The 24,756-nt window shown below is 43.2% G+C and overlaps 2 protein-coding genes across 2 annotated transcripts; one reads left to right on the top strand and one right to left on the bottom strand.

Annotated features, from left to right (window-relative positions):
- The first annotated feature begins 553 nt into the window (after window positions 1–553).
- Window positions 554–14,279, top strand: tbx21 (T-box transcription factor 21). Its single transcript, XM_062475713.1, has 6 exons — window positions 554–1,483; window positions 7,673–7,827; window positions 9,101–9,222; window positions 9,315–9,473; window positions 9,946–10,007; window positions 10,329–14,279. The coding sequence occupies exons 1-6, from the start codon at window positions 936–938 to the stop codon at window positions 11,119–11,121; spliced, it is 1,839 nt and encodes a 612-aa protein (XP_062331697.1). The 5' UTR covers window positions 554–935; the 3' UTR covers window positions 11,122–14,279.
- Window positions 14,280–14,304: 25 nt separating this feature from the next.
- Window positions 14,305–24,433, bottom strand: osbpl7 (oxysterol binding protein-like 7). The gene is made up of 22 exons (XM_062475712.1): window positions 24,216–24,433; window positions 21,649–21,891; window positions 21,417–21,560; window positions 21,172–21,225; window positions 20,972–21,085; window positions 20,604–20,753; window positions 20,316–20,466; window positions 19,987–20,105; window positions 19,768–19,863; window positions 19,487–19,510; window positions 18,893–19,043; window positions 18,392–18,498; window positions 18,064–18,223; window positions 17,690–17,973; window positions 17,363–17,500; window positions 17,183–17,246; window positions 16,941–17,019; window positions 16,701–16,845; window positions 16,042–16,192; window positions 15,788–15,914; window positions 15,519–15,638; window positions 14,305–15,292 (listed from the first exon to the last, which is right to left on the bottom strand). Exons 2-22 carry the CDS (start codon window positions 21,787–21,789, stop codon window positions 15,184–15,186), a joined length of 2,628 nt encoding a protein of 875 aa, XP_062331696.1. The 5' UTR covers window positions 21,790–21,891; window positions 24,216–24,433; the 3' UTR covers window positions 14,305–15,183.
- Window positions 24,434–24,756: the final 323 nt, after the last annotated feature.

Raw genomic sequence — 24,756 nt, 5'->3', positions numbered from 1 at the left:
ATTCAACTAAATGCTATTCTTTGTCTTTTAACCATAGGCCCTACATGACAATAAAACTTAATAGACTACCGTGTATTTATATAAAGAAATATTCGCGATGAACGAAATAGGCTACTATAAACAAAGGATTACGAAATCAGGGGAGACATTTTCCAAATAGGGCATATGGCCTTCATAGGAAAAACACAAATAAAACGGACACAATGTTGAAAACGTGTCATTATCAAAATTAGGCATCTTAATTAAGTCAATGTATTTTGCTAATAATAATCTAAAAGTACCAATCAGATCTACCAACTACAAACTCAAAATGTCCAAGAAAATGTTGATGATGTAAAAAAAATTATATGATCAATGTCGCACAATCATCTTCTTACAAATTAGTAGCCATGCGAAGTTCAAATATGAGCGCAGGAGCCAGGTCTTCAGGAAATGGGGGAAGGCTGTTTCATATTTCTAGCCTATCACGTCCAGTCTTGGCATCAGACCCACCTCCAAAAAATTACCAGTCGCAAAATGTATATATCATAGGTTAGAAAGCTGGACATGTGTTTGACTCACAGACGGTGACTCCCGTCAAAACTGAAATTAGGCTACTTTCCTCTTATTAGGACAAAGATGAAATAATTTATCTTTGATTTGTTTAACAGTAGCCCTATAGCCTAGGAAAATTAACTGCCGACGATTTAGTTTGTTTAGGATAGTTTAAATATAGGCTACGTCTATATTGGGTTGACAACTTTACAATAGTTAATTTACTAAAGAAGAAACCGCGATAGTGCACGATAAAAACAGTTTACAGCCTATTGTGGTGTAGCCAACTGCATTTGTGCGCACAGGCTAAATAAAATATTGAAAGCGCTCTTATTCAAGTGGACGTGAAAGGGGCACGGTGAACCTATGACATTGCACATAAGCTTAGACGGTCGCTGCAAATGGGCGGCATAGGTGGCAATCTATACCTCAGTATGTTGAATGGGACTGATACGCAAACTTTTGAAAAAGACACCGATATCAACAATCATCTTCATCGTAACAAGGACTTAGCCGAGTTTAAAATGGGGATTCAGGACACAAGATTTTACTACCAAGATTCGGTTCAAAACGGACAGGACACTTTGGCTCTGCCATACCACTCCGACCAAACTGTCGCTGGTTTCGGAGCGCAAACTGGGAGCTTTTACTCACCAACTCCCCTCAATAGCTGTCCCTTCAGCAGTGTGAGATCGTCAACTAGATCTGGTACTGGACAGAGTTACATACAGGCTGGAGCGGAGAATTTTTCGGCGACAAGCAAAGAAGTTTACCCTGCCTCTCCGGAAAGTTACGCTGCCCCTTTTCAGCATGGGTACCCTCGCGCACCGCTGTACCCGTTACCTGGTCTACAGGTGTGTGGGAAGACTCAGGTTCTCCTCAATAACTATCCATTGTGGGCGAAGTTCCACAAGTACCAGACCGAAATGATCATTACGAAACAAGGACGGTGAGTGAACAATTTCTTTCTAAATGTCTCTATTATGCGTTCAACTTCAGACCCGTCTGACCCACGGGAAAACATTGTTGTGCACGTGATCAATAGGCTATGTTTGGCGCGCTATTAAGACGTTTGTCTATTTTGTCATCTTACATCAATTAAGTGAAATTAATTGGATATAAAACAAAGATGTGTGTTTTTTGTGTAGGTTAGTCATGCACCAAGAGTGACTTTTCCATATAGACAACTTGGAAACGGGAAAGTGAGCAGCTGCTTAAAAAAACAAAGCTTCAAATATAGAGTGACACTCCAGAATGACAATGCAGAAAGTCAATGCTGTTATCTCATCTCCTCTACATAGATAAAATAACCGCCAAGTAGGCCTAATTAACGCACTTAAGAGCAAAAAAAAAAAAAGTCAAAGCCTTTTTTTAAATATACTTAGCCTATTTGTTTACAAAATGAGACATTCATTAACATTACCGTTATAAAATCATGGAAATACTGTTGCTGGACAACATTATGTCACCTCGGTCTGACCCTTAAGTGCATGCGAAGGGTATCACAACGGCAAAGCAGCGAACACGAGCGTCTTCCACTCCACCGCCGTAGCCTACACAGAGGGAAGAAATAGCTTCTGGGGCTGTCTGATAGGTCACCGAGCATCAAGACCCAGTCATGTCGAAGATGATTAATTTACTAATATGCGATACATCTTGACATACGGTTTCAGGGCGTAAGTTTCTCAATATTTGGATTTTGAAATAGATGAAATGGGCATACTTTAAAATCTAATTGTATTATTGTGATGTGTGATCAATTTGCTAAACGCTTGTACTACACTGATGTAGGAAAGGCGCCAATTTAGATTAATTAAATGTGTATAATCATTTAGTTTAGCCGTTATACAGTTGAAGGTAGACCTGATTTGAATAGACGTATGTTAAACATATGTAAGGTTTTTAAGGATTAAAGCACATCAGTAATATGATTAGATCAAGACAGTAATGTGATTTTACATGTTCTGAAAACAGTACTTTGTATTTTGCTTATAAAAGAAAATATATTAAAAATCTTCTGGGATTTAGCAGCGGTGAAGTTGTTGTAGCACCTGTTGGGCACTTATTGTATGGCAAGTCTGTACAGTTGTCTGAACATCAGTGAGAGTCAGTAATGTACTTTGCTGCTTTTGTGAGCTACTTTGTATTCCGTATTCCCTCTTCCCTCTGAAGACGAAGAAAGTTCTTCAGAATTCTATGAATTCTGTCTGTGCACGTGGCCTTATTAAATCCTGCACACAAGTTTGAGAATTTACTGTTAAGAGTTTGTTAAGGTTAAATAAATATGTAGGTGTGTATATTTGATAACTTATGTGATACATAGCCAGTTTCCTCCTAATACACATAGACTTGCAATACATATACTGTACTTTACCACTCTTCATTCCTTTTTACGTCCTTTTTACACACAGGCATAAACACATGCACGCATTTACTGTGCACACTTGCACACACACAAACACACATGCCAATGCAACACATACAAATATTGTACATCATTGTACTCAAGCACATAAACACACAGTTAAAAATCATAATAATGATTAATAAAACATGACAAATGATAAATGGCACTTCTGCATGTTTGCTGAGGTGCCAAAGTACCACATGTCACGTAAAGTATGACTTGTCAATCTTTTATGCAGGGCAAAACTACGAAACCTTATTATTAACCTTAATATTCTTAAAAGATTCAGGCCATGTCAATAGGACTACTCTCTGTCTCTGTCTTGTATGGGGTTTAAAATAATTGTTATGGAAAGAAAAGCAAGGCCTAATAGAAAACGCCAAGCTTGTTCTAATTTCCCACCAAAGAATAGCATGCATCTTCTCTCCTTTCAATACCACGCTCTGATCATGTTTGACCAAAAAAGAAAAACAGAAAAAACTACTTTTTTTAATCCTTTTTTTATGACAGAATTTCAGAAAAAGTTGCTCAACCATTGGGGTCTGTAATGCTATTCAAAACCATGGTAGGTAGAAATAGAGGAGGGAGAGAAAGAGAGATGGGGGGAGGGGGGTTGAGAGAGAAGAACCGATCGAACCACTGAGGCTTCAGATGCCCAAACAGAGGAAAAGGCACCTTTGAAGTCCAGGAAGTCAGGCAAGTTTTTTTTTTCTTTTCTATTTCTTCACCCTCTTCTCTTTTTCTGCTGCACGAAGAGCACAGCAAGCCAAGATCTCTCAGAAGTTTGGTCAGGTTCCTAGCTTGGCCTTTGAAATGTGCAGCAATCCCTAGGCTAGGGCCAGGTCCTCCTGCGCTCTTTTCAAGTTTTCCCCTCTAAGATAGTTTGGCCCAATTCATGATACATTGGTCTTCGACCATCTCTTACTGTCTGTGTGACTCTTGCCTGGGCAGGCTCAGTGCAACTCCCATGAATCTCGTGATACAGTAAGTTTTACTGTACATTCGTTGTCTGGTACATCTTGGCTACACTATTTATTTACACTTATTGAGCATGCTAGATAGATCTTAGCAATAGGGTTTGGCAAATATTTCAGTGTTAGCAACATGTCTGGAGGAAAGGGATCTCCCACTGAATTGCTCCTCCCAAGGCTCCTTTCCATCTTCCATTCCCTGTTTTCTTTCTCTTCTTTTATAGGTTTAGGTTGGTTCAGGTGCAGTTATATGGGCATATGTGAATCCCTCTGCAATATGGCCATGCAAATACAATTTAATCTGATTTGACTTGAACCCGAAAATTGTGGTCATCAAAATGTGTAGTCCTGGATGTAACTTAAGTTAAAGAGTGCATTGTTTCTAGATAGATTGTATTTTCCACAACAGGATGCTTTCACGGAAGGAGATATGACTCACTAAGTTATTTCTGATTCTACCATACAAATAAAGAGTTATGAGCAGATAACTTGACTCAAAGGAATCATGGTAACTTGCACCTGAGAACTGTCTTTCTGGTTGGGTGAATTGTTGTGAACAATGTTAATCTACTGAATGTGATAGATAAGTAGTCGAACGCCCAACAGAACTTATAAAACTATTTTTTGTTTACAGTATTTTTTATGAAAAATAAATAAACATGCACTTTTGAGAAACATTCTGAAACATTTACGTACTTCATATCTGCAGAGTCCAGTTGTAAAATGAAAATTTTCACTGAACTGTACAACATGTATGGTCATATTATATGTAGAGACATAATTGCAATCAAACTTAATTTTCTTATATTTGTAAGTAATTTAAAAATATTTGTACGTAAGTATGTTAAAGTACATCCAGCTATGGAAAAGATTTGACTTTCTGCACATCCTTCTAGATGACCTTTTATGGATACCCTTCCTTTTCTCTCTCTCTCTCTCTCTCTCTCTCTCTCTCTCTCTCTCTCTCTCTAGCTCTCTCTCTCTCTCTCTCTCTCATCTCTCTCTCTCTCTCTCTCTCTCTCTCTCACTCTCTCTCTCTCTCTCTCTTTCTCTCTCACACACACTATCTCACTCTCACACACACTCTCACTCTCACACACTCTCACTCACTCACTCACTCTCTCTCTTTCTCTCTCTCTCTCTCTCTCTCTCTCTCTCTCTCTCTCTCTCTCTCTCTCTCTCTCTCTCTCTCTCTCTCTCTCTCTCTCTCTCTCTCTCACTCTCTCTCTCCTTGAAGCAGACAAACAGGACTATTTCAAGGTTTGTCTAAATGACTTGTCACTTCCTGTTCAGCTGTTTATGTGTGCATCGAGTATGCAGAGCCTTGCAGAAAGTGTCCTCTGAAGTAGCTAAACCAACAACTTCCTATTCACATGCAGGGTATATGTTCCCACCCTCTTCACTCTGATATTGTGCGTGCTTGAGGTGACCATGTCACAGTAAAGGAGGCAGGCAGGCATCTATATAGATTCTTGCGTTTTTTTTCACATTGAAAAAGTTGAGCCAATACATTTTATTTATACATTAAAACTCAATATGTTTTATTACTGATTAACCTCACACAAACCGCATAAAATGCATTGCTTGACTTATAAAAAAAATAATTAAAAAACATAAATACAATATTACTGCATGTGTCTGAAACAGTGTGAAAGTATGCTTGTATCCATCAGCAGCTGTGGACCGGCATGTTTTCATCACAGATGATCAAACGTACTGTACATGTGGTGACATAAACTGGACCTGAACTCCTGTCCATGTGAATCAGTGGATGCACCCGAGTAGAAAAGTCTTCTCCCCTGTGACTATCCAGTCACTCTCCAACTTCTGCTTCAGCTCCCTAGGACAACCCCACTCTCTCTCTCTCTCCTCTCTCTCTCTCTCTCTCTCTCTCTCTCTCTCTCTCTCTCTCTCTCTCTCTCCTCTCCCTCTCTCTCTCTCTCTCTCTCTCTCTCTCTCTCATCTCTCTCTCTCTCTCTCTCTCTCTCTCCCACCCTCTATCTCTCTCTCTCCCCCTCTCTCTCCCTCTCTCTCTCTCTCTCTCTCTCTCTCTCTCTCTCTCCCACCCTCTATCTCTCTCTCATCTGTTTTATGTCCATCATTCTCTCTCTCCTCTTCGCCTTTTCAGATTGTTTTGCTCTGATTTCTTAACGTCACTTTACACTGTGGTCTCTGATTTGCGTCAATGATTTGACATCGAATTGCCAGAGAGAGTGGCAGAATACAGCAATGACTGAACACTGCAATGAAGTCCCACAGAGCATGGCACGATATGGCACTGCTACTTATACCTGGGCCTTCATACTCTATTCTGCTGCAGCTTGGAGACAAGTTTCCAGTCCTTAGTTTGTGACCTCAATGAAAGCCCCAGAACCACCCCCACATGCAAATACACCTCTCTGCGGTGCGTTCGTTGGCTTCCCCCTGTCAAGTTCTGATTTCCTATAAAAGGGCCCAGTTCTAAACAAGTCAAACAATATCAGCGGAGGAAAAATGACATTATCTGTTTTCCTATTTTCTGTCATTGCGTGGGTATCCACTCAAAAGCCAAGCAACCCTACCACCAGTTTCTGTTTTCAGTTATATTAACAGTTGCATAAAGGAGGGAACCACACACCTGCTCTAACCAAGCTGCTCAGGAATACCACAGAGCGGAGTTCTGGCTTGCATGTTTTGTGGCTGACTTGCCATACTTAATACATACATACATACAAAAAAGTATTTTTCAACAAAATGTCACAGACTTTATGCCACAGCTTTTGTAGGTTATAGGCCACACACACAGTCCCACAAAAAGCAGTCTATCAATGAGAGCGTGCATGTCCATGGCTGTGCCACAGCCCCAGGTACTGTGGAATCCAAAACAGCAGCCAAATGTCAAATGCTCCAGGTCGATTTTGCAACACCCATTATAGGAGTTGATTCCAGACAGCCCTAACCTGTTATTGTGAGTGTAAATCAAGGCATCTAACTGTACTGTCATAGAGACGAAACTGTATGTATACAGTGTCAGGGCTGAGAGGGTAAGGGGTTATATAATGTTGTGAAGTATATCTAGGATAGAGTAAGTGGAAGCCACTCAGCAGAAAGTAATCCTGTGGCAGAATGTTTTGCACTGTTGGCCTCGTACTACCCTTTTGTGTTCAGTGTGTCTGTATGTATGTGTGTGTCAGTGTGTTTTGAAAGTGTGTGTGTGTGTGTGTGTGGGCAAATCCTGTATTCCCTCGCTGTACTGCCTGGGGACACACTGACCTCCACGTTACCTCTCCTCAGCGATGGTCCCTGTGATCGAAATCAGTTCACCAAGTAAAGCTCCAGCAATCAGGAACGGCTTCTGTCACATCTTTTATTAACATCAACATTAAATATTCACCTCAGCTGCTCCCTGCATTCCCTCCACCCTTCCCCCATACTGCCCCCACCTTGCCCCCACCCTGCTCCCCAGTCAGCCCTTGAACCACATAACCAAAATCCAAACACACAAACTACTGTACATGGGAAACACCCTGTCTAGCTTGTCTTGGACGTGTTGGACAATTGATGAATTGTGATGATACGTGTGGGTTTTATACTGGTACGATTTCGGTAGTCATGACAACGATAAAAAGAGTGTCGCGCTGTCAAAACGTGGAACGATCCGTCAGAATCGCAGATTCTATTCTGTTCTAGTCTAATTTTTTCCATTCACCTCACGCACACTTCTGATAAAACCACTACAGCTGCTCTGCATTGTGATGTTGTTTTTTCTTCCATACTCCAGGAGGATGTTCCCCTTTCTGAGCTTCAACGTCAGTGCTCTAGACCCGTCAGCCCAGTACAATGTGTACGTGGATGTGATCCTGGCAGACCAACACCACTGGAGGTACCAGGGAGGCAAGTGGGTCCAGTGTGGTAAAGCGGAGGGGAACATGCCAGGTTAGTTAGTACATTTCTGTTTGTGACCTTTTATTTAAATACTGTGGCAACCCAAGGGGCGCAGCTAGGACCACACAGCAAAGCACAGCACGGGTTGTTATCTGCCCAAAGCAGGCGTTTATTTTTGGAACCGGCCAACACAAATACAAAAAAAGAAATTAGGTTCTTCCTCGGTCGAGGGCACCGTCAGGACTGGTCTCCTGGGCTATCGGGATCCCCCACTCCTCACTGTAACGACACACAGAAGCGTTTAGGGTCACGGTTAAGTAATGTGTGTTGGGGTCCAGCTACTACTCACTTCTAGCCCTTTTCCCCCTTTCGGCAGGGGTGGCCCGCCTTTTGTAGTGGGGCCATCCTCGTTCCTGCTCATGAGCTGCAGCTGTGTAGCTCGTTGTCTCTGGTGGGGGCGGATCCCGGACGTATCTTCCCCGATCACCTGACCCCAGGCTTGCTGCGCCCCTGGGTTGCCACAATACCCAGCACCATGGCTACGAGAAAAGCACAGATGTTCATGTGTTAACAGTGTGTTCTGTGTGTCTTTCCATTGGCTTTCAGTCCTATCTAGGTTTAATCTCGAATGTTCTTGCTGTGCCTCAGAAACAATAGTTTATAATGTAGTGCTATAGCTTGTTAAGTAAATATTAAATCAATTAAGATTCCGCAGGAGCACCCTTGCGTGTCGTTAGAATGTAAAAAGACCAGCGTGAATGTCTGTAGAACAGTAGGGGAACCACAGAAGAAGACAGACGTCTAACCCTGACCTCACCCTGATAGATAAATGTGCTTCAGCTACAGCAGGCCTCCCACTGACATGAGGTAAAATCCAGCGAGTTAGTCCACTCCACTGACTCACTCCCCAGCAGGGTGTAACCCAACACTATATCCTCTGGAGTGGTTTTTAGGAGACTGAGCCCAACCATCAATTCCAGAACTCTGTAAAACCCTGTATTTATATCCCTGCTTTTGAATTCGGTACCTCTCTGAGTTGTCACCCTGTTCTTGTGTTCTACCTCGTCAACCTGTTGGTTTGTTTTTGTTTCTTGTATGGACTAATATTTGTAACTGTCTAATACTTTGTGGGATTGTTTGTGGCTGGGTGGTAATCTCCATGCAATTTATGAGGTGACTGTGGTGACATACATGTGGTATTTGTGATTATGTCAATCTATACTAGAGTTTATAGGGTAAGTAGGTCACTGCGCAGATACAATGTGAAAACCTGGAGGTTTTGTAACTACAGCTGGGGATGCCGTCTTCCAAATCTGTCACACAGGAAACAGGATGTACATGCACCCAGATTCCCCCAACACAGGAGCCCACTGGATGAGACAGGAGGTGTCGTTTGGCAAGCTCAAGCTCACCAACAACAAGGGCAGCTCCAACAACGTGGCACAGGTACTTTTGTATAGACGTCATTCGGCTTTCCTTAACCTGATTGCCCTTCCAATGTGCCTCTCCATGACATCTGTCGCCATGTCTCCTCTCAGATGATAGTGCTGCAGTCGCTCCATAAGTACCAGCCCTGTCTGCACATAGTGGAGGTGAAGGAGGATGGCTCCGAGGATCCCTTCCTTACCGCCAAAGCCCAAACCTTTATCTTCCCTGAGACACAGTTCATCGCTGTCACAGCCTATCAGAACGCAGACGTGAGTCGCCTTGCCTGACCCCACCAGCTCATTGGCTGTGTTATTCACCTCAAGCCACCTGTTTCCTACATTGACCACCTGTCTAATTGCTTCAAAAGTGTATTGGAGTTACTGTACACCAAGTCTGGCAATTGAATTCTGTTTTGCATGCTAGATATGTTTATCCCCTTACTTGAAATAGAAGTAAACCCATTCATGCCAAGGGCGAAGAGTTTCCCATGATAGAAAAATAAATAGCATATACCCTCATTAATGATTGAAGGCAGTCAGTGATCTCTGTCTCTCTCTGCCTCTCTTTCTCTAGAGGTGTAGGAAGACTCACACGCACTCTTTTCCCTACACCTCTACACATATGCTCTCTCTCTCTCTCTCTCGCTCTCTCTCTCTCTCTCTCTCTCTCTCTCTCCCCAGCGATCTGTCTGTCCTATTCTTGCCCCCCCTCTCATCCTGTCTCCTGCAATTTCTTACACAGATCACTCAGCTGAAAATAGACCATAACCCCTTTGCTAAAGGTTTCCGGGACAATTATGACACGTAAGTAAACCAAAAATTCACTGAATAAATGAAGAGAGAGCAAAACCCTGATTTTCAGAGACGAAGCAGTCTTGAAGGAGGAACTACTGAGGAACTTAGCAGAACCAGACTCAGGGAAATAACAATTCCTTGAACTCATACCGATATCATCTTAATACATTCTAATAAGAGACGTTGTTTTGGTAGTGTAGTGTTGACAAATATAGAGTTTTAAAAGGCCTGCTAGATGTTTTGATAGATATTTTGTGGCTGAGGTTTTGGCAGGAAATAACACCTCTGCTTCTTCTTGTCACGTCCGTCTCTCGTTCATGTTGCCTGTAGGCTGTACGCTCCTCCCGACTCGGAGCGCTTCACCCCCTCCCCGGGCGAAGGCCAGCAGTGTCTGCCGGGGACCTGCTACTCTCAGGGGTATCTCTCGGAGCAGTACGTGAGCTCCCTGCCCCAGAGCCGCCTGTACGGCCGGGACCACCATGGCAGCATGGGCCAGCAGGCCAAGGACGCTTCGTCCAGCCCTCACAGCCGCTGGTACCTCTCCCCCCAGCAGAGCAGCGCCCCCCCCAGCCGCCTAGACTTCAACTCCTACGAGGGCGATTTCTCCAGCAACAGCTTCTACAAACCGTTCCCCCTGCAGACCTCTGCACACCATGCCCTGGGCTACTACCCAGACCACCCCTTCGCCAGCATGTCTGTCTCGGGGGCCACCTCTGCAGGCTGGACCACTAGCCGACCCTCCCCCCAGTACCTGAACCACCCCCATCCCAGTAAACCTGGCCCCAGTCTAGGCTGGTTCAGGCCTGTCTCCTCCTCCTCCTCCTCTACCTCCCCAGGGAACCCCAGGCTCCACCCCCCGTCTCTCCTGGAGCAGCTCCACCCATCCCAGCTGCAGGACAAGCCCAAGGAGACTGGGGTGGAGGACACATGGATGGAACCCCCCTCAGTCAAATCGGTAGACTCGGCCGACTCAGGCTTGTTCGAGGGAGTGGCGGAGAGCAAGAAGAGACGGGTTTCACCCTACGCATCCAGCACAGAGAACTCCCCGCCCACTCGCAGTGCAGAGGTGTCTGAGAAGGACAGCAGCAGTGATGCAGGTTACTACGGCTTCTACGCTCACTGACTTTCTCACCTGCCCCACCCAGATAAAATACCCTTTCCTAGTGTCCTTTCCCACCCAACTTGTGCTGTGGTACTTCCCACCTGCCAACGTGTCTCAGACTGTCCAATGAGGTCCCGAGTTAGTGCTGGACTGAAGCCCCATTGGCTGCAGCAATCCAATCTCTAAGAAGGAGAGCCAGAATAAGATTGAACTTTGACATCAATTTTCTTTTTTTTTCTTCACAATAGCACAAGCTAGGTGTTGGTTGAGTCTGTAAGACAGTTTGAAGGTCACAAGTTTGTGCAGGCCAGATAGCCAAGGTGATTTGACTGTCAGGAGAGACTGCCCTGGAGACTTGGCCTGTGACTTAAGTCCTTTTAACACTTGGATTTAAAAAACAAGTCTGCACACCTGCTTGCTGACAGACCCCTAAAGGGACTGTCCGATCCTCCCCCGTCACACACTCCCACACACACCGCCTCTAACATCCTGCCGCACACACACACAAACACAATCACAATGCTGTATCACCGGTGTATAGGGTTGTCAAGGATTTGAGATGTGATTACTGCAGCAGAGCTGACTAATTGCTGTCTAATCCGTCATGTTTCAACTGAACTAGAGCTCCCCCTGGTGAGGTCTAAATAAAAACAAATGCAGCGCAGGGGCCAAGAGTGTCTGGTGCCAGAGATTAAGAAAGCTTAGCAGGACCATAGTCACAAGAGCCGGTGTTAATCCCTCCTCAAGCACGGGTTCATGCCCACGTCTTCCTCTACCAAGTCATTGGCCAAAGCGAGAGGCAGACCGGCAGGTTATTGTCAGTCCCACGACCCGGTTCAAGAATATAGGTCGAGCAGCCAGAATGTCCCCTCCCCCCAACCCCTCCCCCAGACGTGAGGTCCATCATGTGGTGACACAGGCACAGCTTCTTGTTGAGGTGACAGGTGAAGAACAAGTCAGTAGTCGGGGCTGATCAGAGCCCCAACCCTCGCTGGGTGGTAATGACCTCCGACATCTCTGGGGGCTACGATCCCTCATTCAGAGGACTCGGTGGGTTTGTTGTGTCTCTCCGATGGTGAGTGCAAGGCTATCTACATGTAACATACGTGCAGCCAAGGGAAGGCAGGATTAGACAGTAGTCTAGACAGTCAACACTTTATGGGCTACATATCCAGTGCCACGATGAACAATGTGTGTATGAATTTAAGAGTACAGCCACAGGATGGTTCTGATGAGTCATTAAGGAAGTATGAGTCAGCGCTACGTGTTTCACATCGAACACATCTACTCCCACTGAAGAGTGACCAAAACACTTTTGACAAAAAATAACATGAGCAAGTCTGTGTCTACAGCTAGAGCTGCTTGCTAAGATATCATGTTTCCACGGACACACTCAGAGCAATCTTATAGCAATACAATCCTCTATATGGGTGGCAGTGGTCAAATTACAACTAATGTAAAATGACAATTGACAGTTTTATAATGTTTCATCACCACAATTAGATTATGACTGGTACAGGTAGGTCATTAATGGAGGGAGAATTGTCAATTCTATCCTTTTACATTTTATATCTCGCTAAATCGGTAGTTGCAGTTGACCTTTCAACTGAAAAATGCAGTTGTATAGAAACACCCTACCAGAAAACAGTTTTTATTTTTACCTCATCATGGTGTTTTTTATTGAACTTTTATGACAAAATCTCAATAGAAATTGTAGTCTTCTTCGTTGGACTTAGCAGCAATAAAGGTGTCTTTTTAAATGAGAGATGGACACAGTGATCACTGTTTTGCTGTCAAACGTTGGAGCAATAGATGTTACATTTAGTCATTTGTTATGTTAATAAGCAAAAGGACCCTTGACTTGGTTATGACCTGATCATAGTTCAGTAAGGCATACATGTGCTTATACTGTATTTTGCAATTATTTGCCTCTGTGTATATTTGAGAAAAAAATTTTTTAAAGCCTATTTAAAGTATATGTTAATTATTTAGTATGGAGCTGTTTATCTTAAACTGGAGACTGAATGGAGATGTTGCATTGAGGCCATAAAAAAGTAATTGTTAAATAATCAGAATATTGTATTTTTACCATTCAAAACAGAAAGAAAAGTAAATAATGCTTTTTAATTTATCTTAATAAGTAAACAGTTGTTTGTGAAGAGATTTTTAAGTGCAATTAAGGGAGTTTTGTATTTTTATTTCATGAGATGACATTACATAGGCATTTGCAAAAACGTGAGCCTCTGAAATGTTCTGATGCTTAATGCTGTCCACCTAACGTCACATGACTGAAGTATGTGTCTGGCACTGACCCTGCGCTGAAGGGACTGTCTGGTTGAAGCAGTGGCGAAAATCTGCTATCAACTTTGGGAGGGACAATTATATGCCATTTTCTCAAGAGCAATTCCTGAGGGGGATACCAAAATTACTGCTGTAACACATAGCATAAAAAGCGCCATTGTGTCCATAATCAGCAAAGCGCTTTCATTGCGTATTATTAATATTATTGAAATTACATATTTATGTTTACAGTGATTTATTGGGGGGGACCAACCATATTTTTCCCAGGATGGCGGGTCGTGTCCCCCCTGTCCCCCCTGATTTCCGCCTATGACCCTGCGCTGAAGGGACTGTCTAGTGGAAGTGTTCCCCATGAGAGCAGCAGCGAGGATGCCTCAGGCAGGCGCCCCCTAGTGGACATCTCCCCCAAATCATTGAAAACACCTCAAACCAAAAAATAACAATGCAAGTCCATGTGTATCACACTCCATAACCCACACTCATTTTTTGAGGAGGCATATGTGAATAGTAATCCCTGGGATTCGAGTGTACAGCCATCTTTTACTTTTTTAGCAGTTAGTTGTGGTACATCCACAGAAGTTCACGATCATGATGAGATGAAAGGGGGAGTTGGGTCTGATTCGATGGTATCGGATGACGAAGCATGTTCATTGATGTTCTCTGTGCACTGTCTCTGGGCCCTACAATCTGTGAAACACCCTGTTCCTGCATATTTTGGAAAGTGTAAAATTAATCATGAAATCAGTCAAATCAGTCTTGAGTGTAGAGAATGGTTTTAAACTGCGATGATTCAGGAATGCTGTGGAGATGCTAACTATTGTATGAAATATATATGTATTTGATTTATTCTAATGTAATAAAGACTTGAATAGCAAACATTTTTGAGGGATAAAATTTATTTATTAAAGGTATACTTGTGTATTGTACTGTTGTTTTTTTATTCATGAATTAAAGTTAAATCATCTTAAATCACGATTGTTTGGTTTTATATTTCTGTTCAATATTAATTATTATTATTATTATTAAAATGATTGTTAACTATTAACCTCAAGACTGAAATAATATGAAAATTTTCACTGTGATGTCTAACTTCATTATAATTCATCAATAATTCAACCATACTTAGAATCATCAATCAAAAGCATCTTTATGCTTTTGACCCATGTACATGAATACAACCAGTACTGTACTTTCAAACACTTATCCTGCTAATAATAATATATTAGCATTGCCTAGTAGCATAAATCAAAAAATAAAACACGATTTGGTTTCTAAAAGATGCCCTCATACAGTATGTAGAAGAGACAAGGGTGAATATACAGCATTTCAGCATAAATAACACTTAACAATCATAGCTTCCAGCAGAGGTCATTTCTAGTCTTGGTCAGAGGAGACCTCACATTGCTTACCTCTGACATGTACACAAAAGTACACAAACAATAAGAAATAGAATTGCTCATGTAGCGACAACATATTTTTACAGATATAATTAGAAAACCTACCAGTCATTTGACTTTTTGTCTTTTATTTGACAGAACAGGTTGGACTACGACTGTGAGAAATCCTTTACTTGGATTAATAGTCTGTCTGGATTGCTAGTATGCTGCTTCCCATGAGCCAGTCATGGGAGCTTGGTGGAGGACATGGCAGGAAGGTTAAACACATCAGCAACATCCCTACTCTGTGATCCTTCCAGGGCAGTTCATTCATGCTTTCAAAATGTCCGCCATGTATCGTGTCTTTTCTGCCATGCTGTCAGGCCAGGGCTACGGTCTGCGGAAGTCACCACAGATCCATGTTCGGAATCTTCTCAAAGCCTGGATTCTCTCTGAGCTTCCAGTAAGTTCCGTTGGTCAGCCACACATCCCTCCCAGAAGAATCTGTGGCTGGCCTGAGGATAAGAAAACAACCAATAAAATAACGAAACAGCTAAATGTTGTCTGTAAAACTTTGTCTACTTAGATCACAATCAACATTTCTGAATATCTGAGAGACATTTTTGAGGGAGGTTTCAGTAAGGAATGTAGGCATTTAACGTACAAGATGTCATACAGTTTGCTATTGATTTACGGTGTATGTTGTAATGTGTGGTAAGAACCAGAGGGCCTGAAACTTACTTGAAAAATCGGGGTTGGTGCTCCCCCTTCTTGGCCTGTTGTTTCCTGCGTTCCCTCTGGGTTTCCTCCACCTCATCTTTCTTTTTGTCTGACTCATCCACTAGTCCCTCCTCCAGCATTCTATGGCCAAAGGGGAAAACAAAACAAGCTATAAAAAGATCCTTATCATCCAATAACATAGGCAAAGACATACAGCCATGAGCTACATCTCTATGAAAGGTGGTTGTCCTACGATGACCCCTCCTCTGCCCATGGGGGGCGCCACTCACCTTTGGTCAGGACGCAGACGAGTGTCTGTGGGGGGCAGGAGAGGCTTGAGGTCTGGGCTGAGCTCATTGAGCTCCAAGGCAAAAGCGGAGAAACCATAGTACAGGATGGAGTCCTTGGGTTGGGGATCTGGAGGGGAACAGAGGGAAAAAACACCAATGAGCAACGCACCATGGTGACCTGAGCACTCAACCATCCCAATAGTACTAGCACATCAGTACTCATTGGAGACTGTCCTAAATAATTTGATACTCACTTGGCTTCCAGATACACTGTGGAGTGGGTAAGGTGTCACAGAAGATGCCTTCATGCCACAGACCACCAAACCGGTGGATGACACTTCCACTTTGGTCAAGGACGGTCCCCTGAACCTCGTTCTTGTTTGTCTCTGAGCCCCAGTAGCGGGACTAAAACACAAACAAAAGCAGTCAAGTTGAAGTTTTAGGCTTGAATAATTTTGCTCACATTTGTTTTGCCCAAATCTTTTGAGCTCCAAGTCGAAAAAAATTGACATTTCAAAACATGTCACTGATTTGCTTCCATAGAAGTTCAGATCTCCAAAATTCAAAGCCAATTTTTTACATTTAATTCAGCCCTAAAGAATTCAAGCCAAAATAAATTGAGGCAAAAAAAATCTGAAAAATGTGGATCCCAAAAAATTATTATTGTAACATTCGGGATACCAAGGATAGGTAAGGCAATTGAGCCAATATGTTATTATTTTTTAAATATATTTCAATTTTAAAGAGGTGAATTCAAAAGCAAAACATTTGGTGGTGTTATGTCACTGATATGCTTCCATAGTTAGCCATTACCTATTTTTAATGTTTTAAAAGGCAATGAGATCTCAAGGTGTTATGTCTCTGTGTATAATCTAGAATCTTGTTGCTTTTAGCTGCGTTGGCGGGTGCTCACCTTGACAAAGGTGATCTTGCAGGTGCATGCAGAGCTTTTGAGGTTGCGGATGGTGACCTCTCCATAATGCTCGAGGTAACGTTGCTGGCTCAGGACATTGTGGATGCAGGTAACCACTTTATTCCACTCATAATGGTCCCCAAATCTGATCCAATAGTTAGAGGTAAAGCAGTAAGAGATTTGAAAACCAAACTTTAAAGATATGGAAGGAGAAGGGAACTTTGGAGTGTGGGCACTCACTTTGGGAGGGTAAGATTCACCATTCCTGTTGGCATGATCTCAAGGGACTTCCCCCAGAATTTGTTCTTCCATCTCTGATCTGTACAAGATAGGGAGACATGTCTGTGTTGGACTGTACTCTGACATCATGTTTAACTGTTAAAACATACCAGAACCAAGTTGACACTTCCCTTTCATCACAGGAATACTCAAATCAAAACTTCCAGACTTACAATATTTATTCAACATGAAAACCACCTGACCTTGCCAGAAGCTAAAATGATCAGAATCAGCATGACAAGCCGAGATGGGGGGATGGTGGCAGACCTGGGGGAAGACAGGAAAAAAAGGGGATTAATCCACAGTATCAGAGACAACAGACCTCTAGTCTGACCAGTTCACTGCACAGCACTGCTGAGTGGCTACAGGGAAGTTTGTCTTACCTGCTCACTGATGTAGCGGAAACCCTTGTCCTCCCTATGACACTCGTAGGTCTCCCCCAGGACCGGATTGAAGGGCTTGTAGCGGTTACGGTGGTGAGCGGTTGCATAGCCAGATATGGCAAAGGCAGCGATGTAAACCTGCGCACAAAGAGAATATTCACATTCACCTTCACAGATCCTATCTCAAACCAGATGGGGCACAGACTGTGGTTTATGTGGCGGCTTTAAAAGTCTGTATTTCAGAATAAAAGAAATTCCTTTTTACTCTGTCTTGTGAAAAAGAAAGAAATAATCACCAAATGCAATACAATAGGAACAAAGCCTCACCATCCTCTGGTATGGGTCCTGGGTGTTGTTGGCAGTGTCCAGAAGCTCAGTGTACTCCAGCTCCTCACAGAGTCTCTGAAGCAGGTTAATGGGCTCGTTGAGGGCAGCTGGCATGGACACTCGGGATAGGTCCTTGCCGATGTTGTTGTAGAGGATGGCCATCAAGCCCACATGGCTATTGTCGGGGCAGTGGGCAGCCAAGGTTGTACGGCGGCCCGTGCTCTTAGGGAAAAAGCTGTTGGGAGCTTTGGAGATGCTGGCACGATATTTTCGGGTGGCTGTAGCTATTGATAGACAGTGGTAAGCATTATAGCTATCTTGCACTGCAAACATGACATATGTGTGTGTGTGTTTATGTGTGTGTGTCTACACACCATGTCCCTCCTCAGGTTCAGAGTTGCTGGTGGTGCCGTCGCTCAGGCCAGACTCGTCAGACAACTCTGAGGAGCTTCCACACAAGACGTCATCACTGGCATCGAAATACTCCGCCGTGGAGTCGGCCACAGAGGAAGGACGGTGGGAAGAGCCCCTTCCCTGGAGAGAGAGAGAGAGAGAGAGTGAAAGTGAGAGTGAGTGGGGGGAGGGGGGGGGAAACGGGGGGAAAGCGATAAAAAATTATTAAAAGAGAAAGAGAAAATGACAGGGAGAGTAACAGAAAGAGAGAGGGAGTTAGCTAACCCATTTCTCCGACGTTAGACTCACCTCGACCAGAGTGGTGGGCTGGTTGATGTCAGGGACCCCCCAGGTTTCCTGCAGTCTCTGGCGTTCCTGAGCCAGGGCCTCATACACTGACTTGAGGGAGGCATGAACTGAGGAGAAGAGAAAAGGAGTATTAGAGACGGAAGAAGGTTATGACGTGTGTGTGAGTGTGTGTGTGTCAGTGTGTGAGTGTGTGTGTGTGTGTGTGTCAGTGTGTCAGTGTGTCAGTGTGTGAGTGTGTGTGTGTGTCAGTGTGTCAGTGTGTGAGTGTGTCAGTGTGTCAGTGTGTGAGTGTGTGTGTGTGTGTGTGTGTGTGTCAGTGTGTGTGTGTGTGTGTGTGTGTGTGTGTGTGTGTGTGTGTGTGTGTGTGTGTGTGTGTGTGTGTGAGTGTGTGTTTGTGTGTGTGTGTGTGGGTGTGGGTGTGTGTGTGTGTGTGTGTGTGTGTGTGTGTGTGTGTGTGTGTGTGTGTGTGAGTGTGTGTTTGTGTGTGTCAGTGACTCTGACCTCGTTGGGACACAGCGCAGATGTCCTGCTGGATCTTCTTGCCCTCGGGGGAAGTGACAGTGGGCGGGGCCAGCTGGGAGAAGACGTAGTCAGGGATGGAGGGAACGGAGGCGCCCAGGTGGGAGGAGCTTCCCAGGTGACTGGAGGAGAGCTACACCATGGAGGACGGATGAAGGTTTAACCATAGAATCAACCATAACCACTCTGTTTGTCTCATTTGTTTGTGTGATTTGGTGATTGCTAAAATGGTGAACAGTTTGCTGTTGTTTAGTTCTACACACTAGTGAGAAGCTCTCAAAGCTTACTGCAGCAATGGGGATTCAGAGTGCAGATGCCAAGCCTAGGTTGTCAAATACTTTGACGTTTCAGTCACACTGACGAATCTTTCTTTGAACAATGATCACTTCACTAAACCTGAAAAAGCTTCAGTTTAAAAGGACCTATGTAATGGGATATAGAAACAAATTGTTTGCCTTATAAACTGGATCTGTCCCCAGTTGTTCTGTGTATTTACTTGACCCTTTATGTGACTGAACAACATGGAAGAGCTTAAGGAGGTCAAGTTGTTCCATGTTCTGTCTAGTGTTGACTCACCGATTTAGTAATCCCACGAAAAGGCTTTGGATTAAAAAGAAGCCTAAAAGTTACTGGAGGAATGGGGGCTGTTTAACGCTCAAACCCAACACAATCTACTGATACCAGGCTGGTCATGGATACACATGTGAAATGCATTTATTTCAATTTCAGGTTTCTATGGAAAAGTTATGAATGTTTCAATGAGTCAATATCGAAAGCCCAACTATTTGTGTCTACTGCCCAAAACACAACTAGCATGAAAAGCCTCTAAAAATGAAAAGTTATTTAAGGTTACAGACCGTTCGTACCATCCCCAGGGCCTCCACTCTCGACAGCGTCCGCGAGTGACCCCACATCTTCGACTTGCTCTTCTTGGGCTTCTCAAGTGAGAGGTTCTGGGTAAAAAATAAAAAAAAACTCAATATCAGTCACTGCGGCATAGCCCCCCCCCCCAAAAAAAATGTTTCAATCTACAGTATATATGTCCATATCAAATGATATGTTGTGAGGGATCCAACCTGCATGCTGATGATGCGCTGTAGGTCTCCGTTGTTGAGTGCCTGAGTGCCCTCCAGAAGGTGCAGCCTCTGGACCAGACGGTTCAGCTCAGACAGGTCCAGCTGACAGTTGTTCAGCTCTGGGACACACAGAACAACATTAATGCCCTCGCCATGCCAACAAGCCATGATAAACTAGGCATAGGATTGACTAGTTCTAACTCTTTGCATCTGTTCTTGTAAAACCACAATTTTCCCAGAAACGTAGCCACACATTTGACTCATGAAGAAGCAGATTCATGGTAGATAAATCGATTCGTTGTTTGATACATAGCGTGTTCGTGTTGTACCTTGAGCACAACTTTCTGTGTCGTGGCTTTGCTGCAGCCAGGCAGACACCTTGCCGTTGACTCCGGGGTTGGCGGACGGCAGCCCCTCTGACGGAGCAGCTGCCTCTCCCGTGTATGACTCAGCCGTGCTCTGGTAGTGTGGGTACACAGACTGGCACAGAGACAATCCGACACGTTAATACAAGACAATGTCAAGACAATGGACGTTCATTACGATAGAGTAATGTTGATAAACATGCAGGCTTGATTCACAGATATCCATCTGGTTAGCTACAAAAGATTGCTCACCGTGTCTCCGTTCCGTTGAGCATCTCCAGAGGTGCCCAGGGACAGGGCCTGCAGGAAGCCGTTGTTAACGTGAGCCGCCTCGTTCTTCTTGAACATGCGGTGGGCGCTCAGCTTGGTCACCCAGATATAGAAGAGCTCGTGGCTCTTTATCTGGGCGAAAGAAAAAGGATGCATGAAGCTGGTGAATCAAGCCTGAACCTTTAAAAAAAATAATTGGGGGGCAGTTTTACTCTTTATTGGATAGTGACAGGCCTGAGCCTAAGGTGTGTGTTCTACCCGGTGATTCACAGGGGCGCCCCCAATCAACACTTTTAAACAGAGAATGTGAAAGGGGTCGTCAAAAGTTCAAATGTGAAATGAGGTTGTACCTTCATGTGGTAAAGAATATCTCCGGCATCCAAGTCGATCCGATTTGACTTCTTGTTTATCGACATAACGGCAAGGCTGACATCTAACGAGCCCTGGACTCTTCCCCTTAAGATCTGTGGAAAGAGTTTTCAATTATCAACACCATTTTCCAATCAAAAATAGGGCATGGTGCTTTGCCGTGTGAGGACAGCACACTTACTTCTTGCTGGGTTCTGGAGTATCGTAGAATGCCCCCTTCCAACACAAAGTATCTCTGAAACCAAAGCCAGATTGACGTTTAGCTTCCAGTGACATTGTTACATTTTATTCATTTAACAGATGCTTTGACCTAAAGTGACATACATGTAGTGCATACGATGTGTTGGTTTTGGTGCCCTTAGGCTTAGTTCCCAAATACTGAACCACGACACAGCACATTCAGAAGTTAGGTGGATGTTCTCTGACCTTGTGCCAGCCTTTGAGTGGCCACTTCCTTCTCTTGAGGAGGTAGCCCTCACAAATACCAGGAGTCATCATGTCCTGCATGCTCTCGCTAACCACTGTCATCTCCAGCTGAAGATCATCCATCACCTCCCAGTCTTTGGCATTCTAAGGGCCAGAAAGCACCATGATCAACACTTGGCGGTGATAAAAAACGATCATATTATTGAGGTGTAAAACGGGCGACTTGGCTCACCTGGCTGATCAGGCGGGAGTGGCGGGAGGAGGCAGTGCTGCTACTGCGGGAGTGAGTGGGTTTGTTCCATGCGGGAGAGGACTTCTCCAAGCCACTCGTCACTGATTGGCTACGATTGAGGGGGGACCCGTAGGGATCCATTTTGAATTGGAAAGACCACTTCCCTGACACTTGTTATTGGTGGTTTTCTCGACAAGACTGTGATCTCCTATGCCCTCCCTTTCATGTCAGGTTGATGTGAATCTGGAAAAGAGCAACAAAAAGGAACAAGGTTAAAAAGATAGCTTGAGATGAATTATCCAAACCTCCGAAATCTCAGATCCAGAAAATTCCTATTCCAACAAGAGGGTTACTTCCGGCAGAATGATGGTAGCGATTATTGGGCTACAGTCAATTATAGCTAAGGAAATAGGATCATACTGTTTTCTCTCAGTCACCTCAAAGAGACAGACCCATGGCCGTAAAACCAGAGGGAAAGTACTAACCTAAGCAGAGCAATGGACTTGAAAGAGCTCATCCAAATCGTGTTACCTACTAACCCGAGGTGAGCCCTGAGCTCTGAGAGCGATCTTGTCCTCACCAGGCATCTCAACTACCAGACCCTGGTTGATTAGATTGGATCTTTTCCTCAGAAACATGGGGAGCTTTGAAAAGCCAAACATTATTCCGGGGAAACTCCCCCAGGAAAGTTTTGATGATATGCTGTAAAACAATCTCTTGTCCAGATTCACTTTTTTGGCTTTCAGAGCAAGTCCTTAATTAAATAAATCTATTATCTTTACATTCTCTATGTGACAGCTGCTCAATATAAAACTTCAAGAGAGACCAAACATTCTGCTGTTGTGGACCTTTTGTGCATTGAGGGATCTAAATTAGGGACACTAAATTGGGTTATTAGTTACAAACTGTTCCTACTTGGATCTAAAGTGTGGAACTAGAACACTGTCAATCTACAGCCACACAATCAGCTGTATACATTTGTGGTCATTCTTCCATTAAATATTTGTTACAATTAATAAACCAAGATATATCATATCAAATTCAAAGTGTCTGGCTACAGTGATATCAATAGTCTTATGTTGCCATAGGTTTTGTTTGTACCAGACAACAAGTATGGTATTGTTATTAGATTGTGGCCTACATATTTGTACCACAACAATCAAAATCAACAGTTTAACACACAACGGGGACATGTACAAATCAGAACAGAGTCTGTCACTTATTCCAGGATGGTTCTAAGAGGAGAGGATTACCAGCCTGGGACTAATTGGCTTTCCAGGGACTTTTTTTAGCAGCCTGCCACTTGAACATAGAGCTGCAAGATCACAAGGCATAGAACACAGAAGCTCCAGCAACAAAGTGCTATGAGCTTATAGTAAACCATAGGACAAAGGCTACTGTACACATTGAGGAATTATATGAATATCATGTTTTATCGTTTATAGGGACCTAAACCAAATAAATCTCTCTTTCAATCCTCAAAGAGAACCTCACTAAACTGGTATTGTGGACATACTAAGGACATATTATGGACACTAAAACCAACCTATGGCTAAAAATGAGTTCATGCATCTCGGTATGAGCATATTATTTATGTTCCAATGTGTTGTAGATATTTTTTACCCTCCTCAGAGAGAGATCCCTTACTGTAGGTAAGGGATCACTACCGATGGTTAACCTCTCTTCTTCATTCAGAATTAACTGTTGCTGCCAACAAAGGTTGCATAAACTAATCTGACATTTTTGCCACACCTTGAGAATGTATTTCATGGTAAAGAGGATACCAAGCTATGTCCAGTTGTCCAAGCTCTGTAACAGTTTTAAAACTTACCCTTACAATGGCATTGTAAGGGTTTGTCTCTGTTAAGCCTACTGAACATTGAACTTAAATAGATGTTCATGAAGGAAGCTTGAACAAACATACCAGACTTAATAAACCATATCCCAGTATATACAGAATGACACATAATTACAATGTTCAGTACTTATTTGAGAAACCTCCGTGCCCTTGGGTCTCACCCCAACTCATCACCACTATCATTCGTCTTCTGCAGTGATGGTCTGACATGGAGACAGTATCAGTACGAGGAGTCTCAATTGTCCTGATTATACAAATAATAGCAACCGATGACAAGATATTATAGACGTGATATGAGAAACCAAACAATTAATGAAAAGAAGCCAGACCTGCACAATTGATGTAAATACTTGTTATTATTGTTGATTGGTGGCGCAATCGAATGTACGCTTTACAGGTCCCATGGTTACGAGGACTTGTAGGTTCTTATCTAAAGCCCATTATGAATCACTGTCCCCAAACACCTTGACTTAGATTCTAAACAAAGCCATTTATAGTACCAAATTTACAGATGAATGTGGCATTAAAACATATAGTTGTAGTTGCAACTATTTTTAGCAAAACATGCAAGTGTGTTGTTTCAATTTGAGCTCAATGCCTCATACAATCATCATACGTTATTGAATCTAAATTAATGCAACCAATTTATTTCACCCATTAATTTAATCATGGGTATTCACTTACATGCATTAAAAGAAAGATTGTCTACCTGAAGTTCATGTCCTGTCATAGTTTGATAATCATATCCTCTGTGATATGTCCAAGAAACGCTTTTTGCCATTTAAAAAGTTCAACATATCAGTAAACCGGTGTGGTTTACTACGATAAATCCGACGGTGAACAAGAAAAAGTGTTTCTATAATTTGTTTATCTTGTCTGCACGGTTGTCTTTCAACGATTCAAATGCGTACCCTGTAAATCCGAGGAGAGCTGTGCCGCTGCGCAATGTGGTGTGGGCATTATCCGCATTAAATCGGAATTACATGTGCTCACCATGAGTGTCTCCAGACATGTAAAAAACGTGTCTGAGAGTGCGTCAATCTACACATACTACATCTTTTCAGTTAACAGATTCAAGACTGATTTTTACTCCATAGCTAAATAGGCTATACATTTAGAATACACTTATTCTATCGTTAAAACATGCTGAAATTATGACGTGGGCACTTTTTTTGTGGGTTGCTTCGTGTCATTTGTGCACTAAATTAAAGAAAAACTACACTCTGTTTTTCAAACCTATTGATTTACAA

The sequence above is a fragment of the Osmerus eperlanus genome, chromosome 12 (assembly GCF_963692335.1).
Source record: "Osmerus eperlanus chromosome 12, fOsmEpe2.1, whole genome shotgun sequence".
Lineage (NCBI taxonomy): Eukaryota > Metazoa > Chordata > Actinopteri > Osmeriformes > Osmeridae > Osmerus > Osmerus eperlanus.
This window is presented reverse-complemented; position numbering and strand designations above follow the sequence as displayed.

Excerpts from the sequence above, each read along its gene's own strand:
- tbx21 (XM_062475713.1), top strand. The coding sequence starts at position 936 with ATGGGCGGCATAGGTGGCAATCTATACCTCAGTATGTTGAATGGGACT. Across the intron at positions 9,223-9,314 it reads GCTCCAACAACGTGGCACAG|ATGATAGTGCTGCAGTCGCT; the intron begins GTACTTTTGTAT and ends GTCTCCTCTCAG. Across the intron at positions 10,008-10,328 it reads TTCCGGGACAATTATGACAC|GCTGTACGCTCCTCCCGACT; the intron begins GTAAGTAAACCA and ends TGTTGCCTGTAG.
- osbpl7 (XM_062475712.1), bottom strand. The coding sequence starts at position 21,789 with ATGGATCCCTACGGGTCCCCCCTCAATCGTAGCCAATCAGTGACGAGT. Across the intron at positions 17,501-17,689 it reads AGGACCCATACCAGAGGATG|GTTTACATCGCTGCCTTTGC; the intron begins GTGAGGCTTTGT and ends CTTTGTGCGCAG. Across the intron at positions 15,639-15,787 it reads CGTCTGCGTCCTGACCAAAG|AATGCTGGAGGAGGGACTAG; the intron begins GTGAGTGGCGCC and ends CTTTGGCCATAG.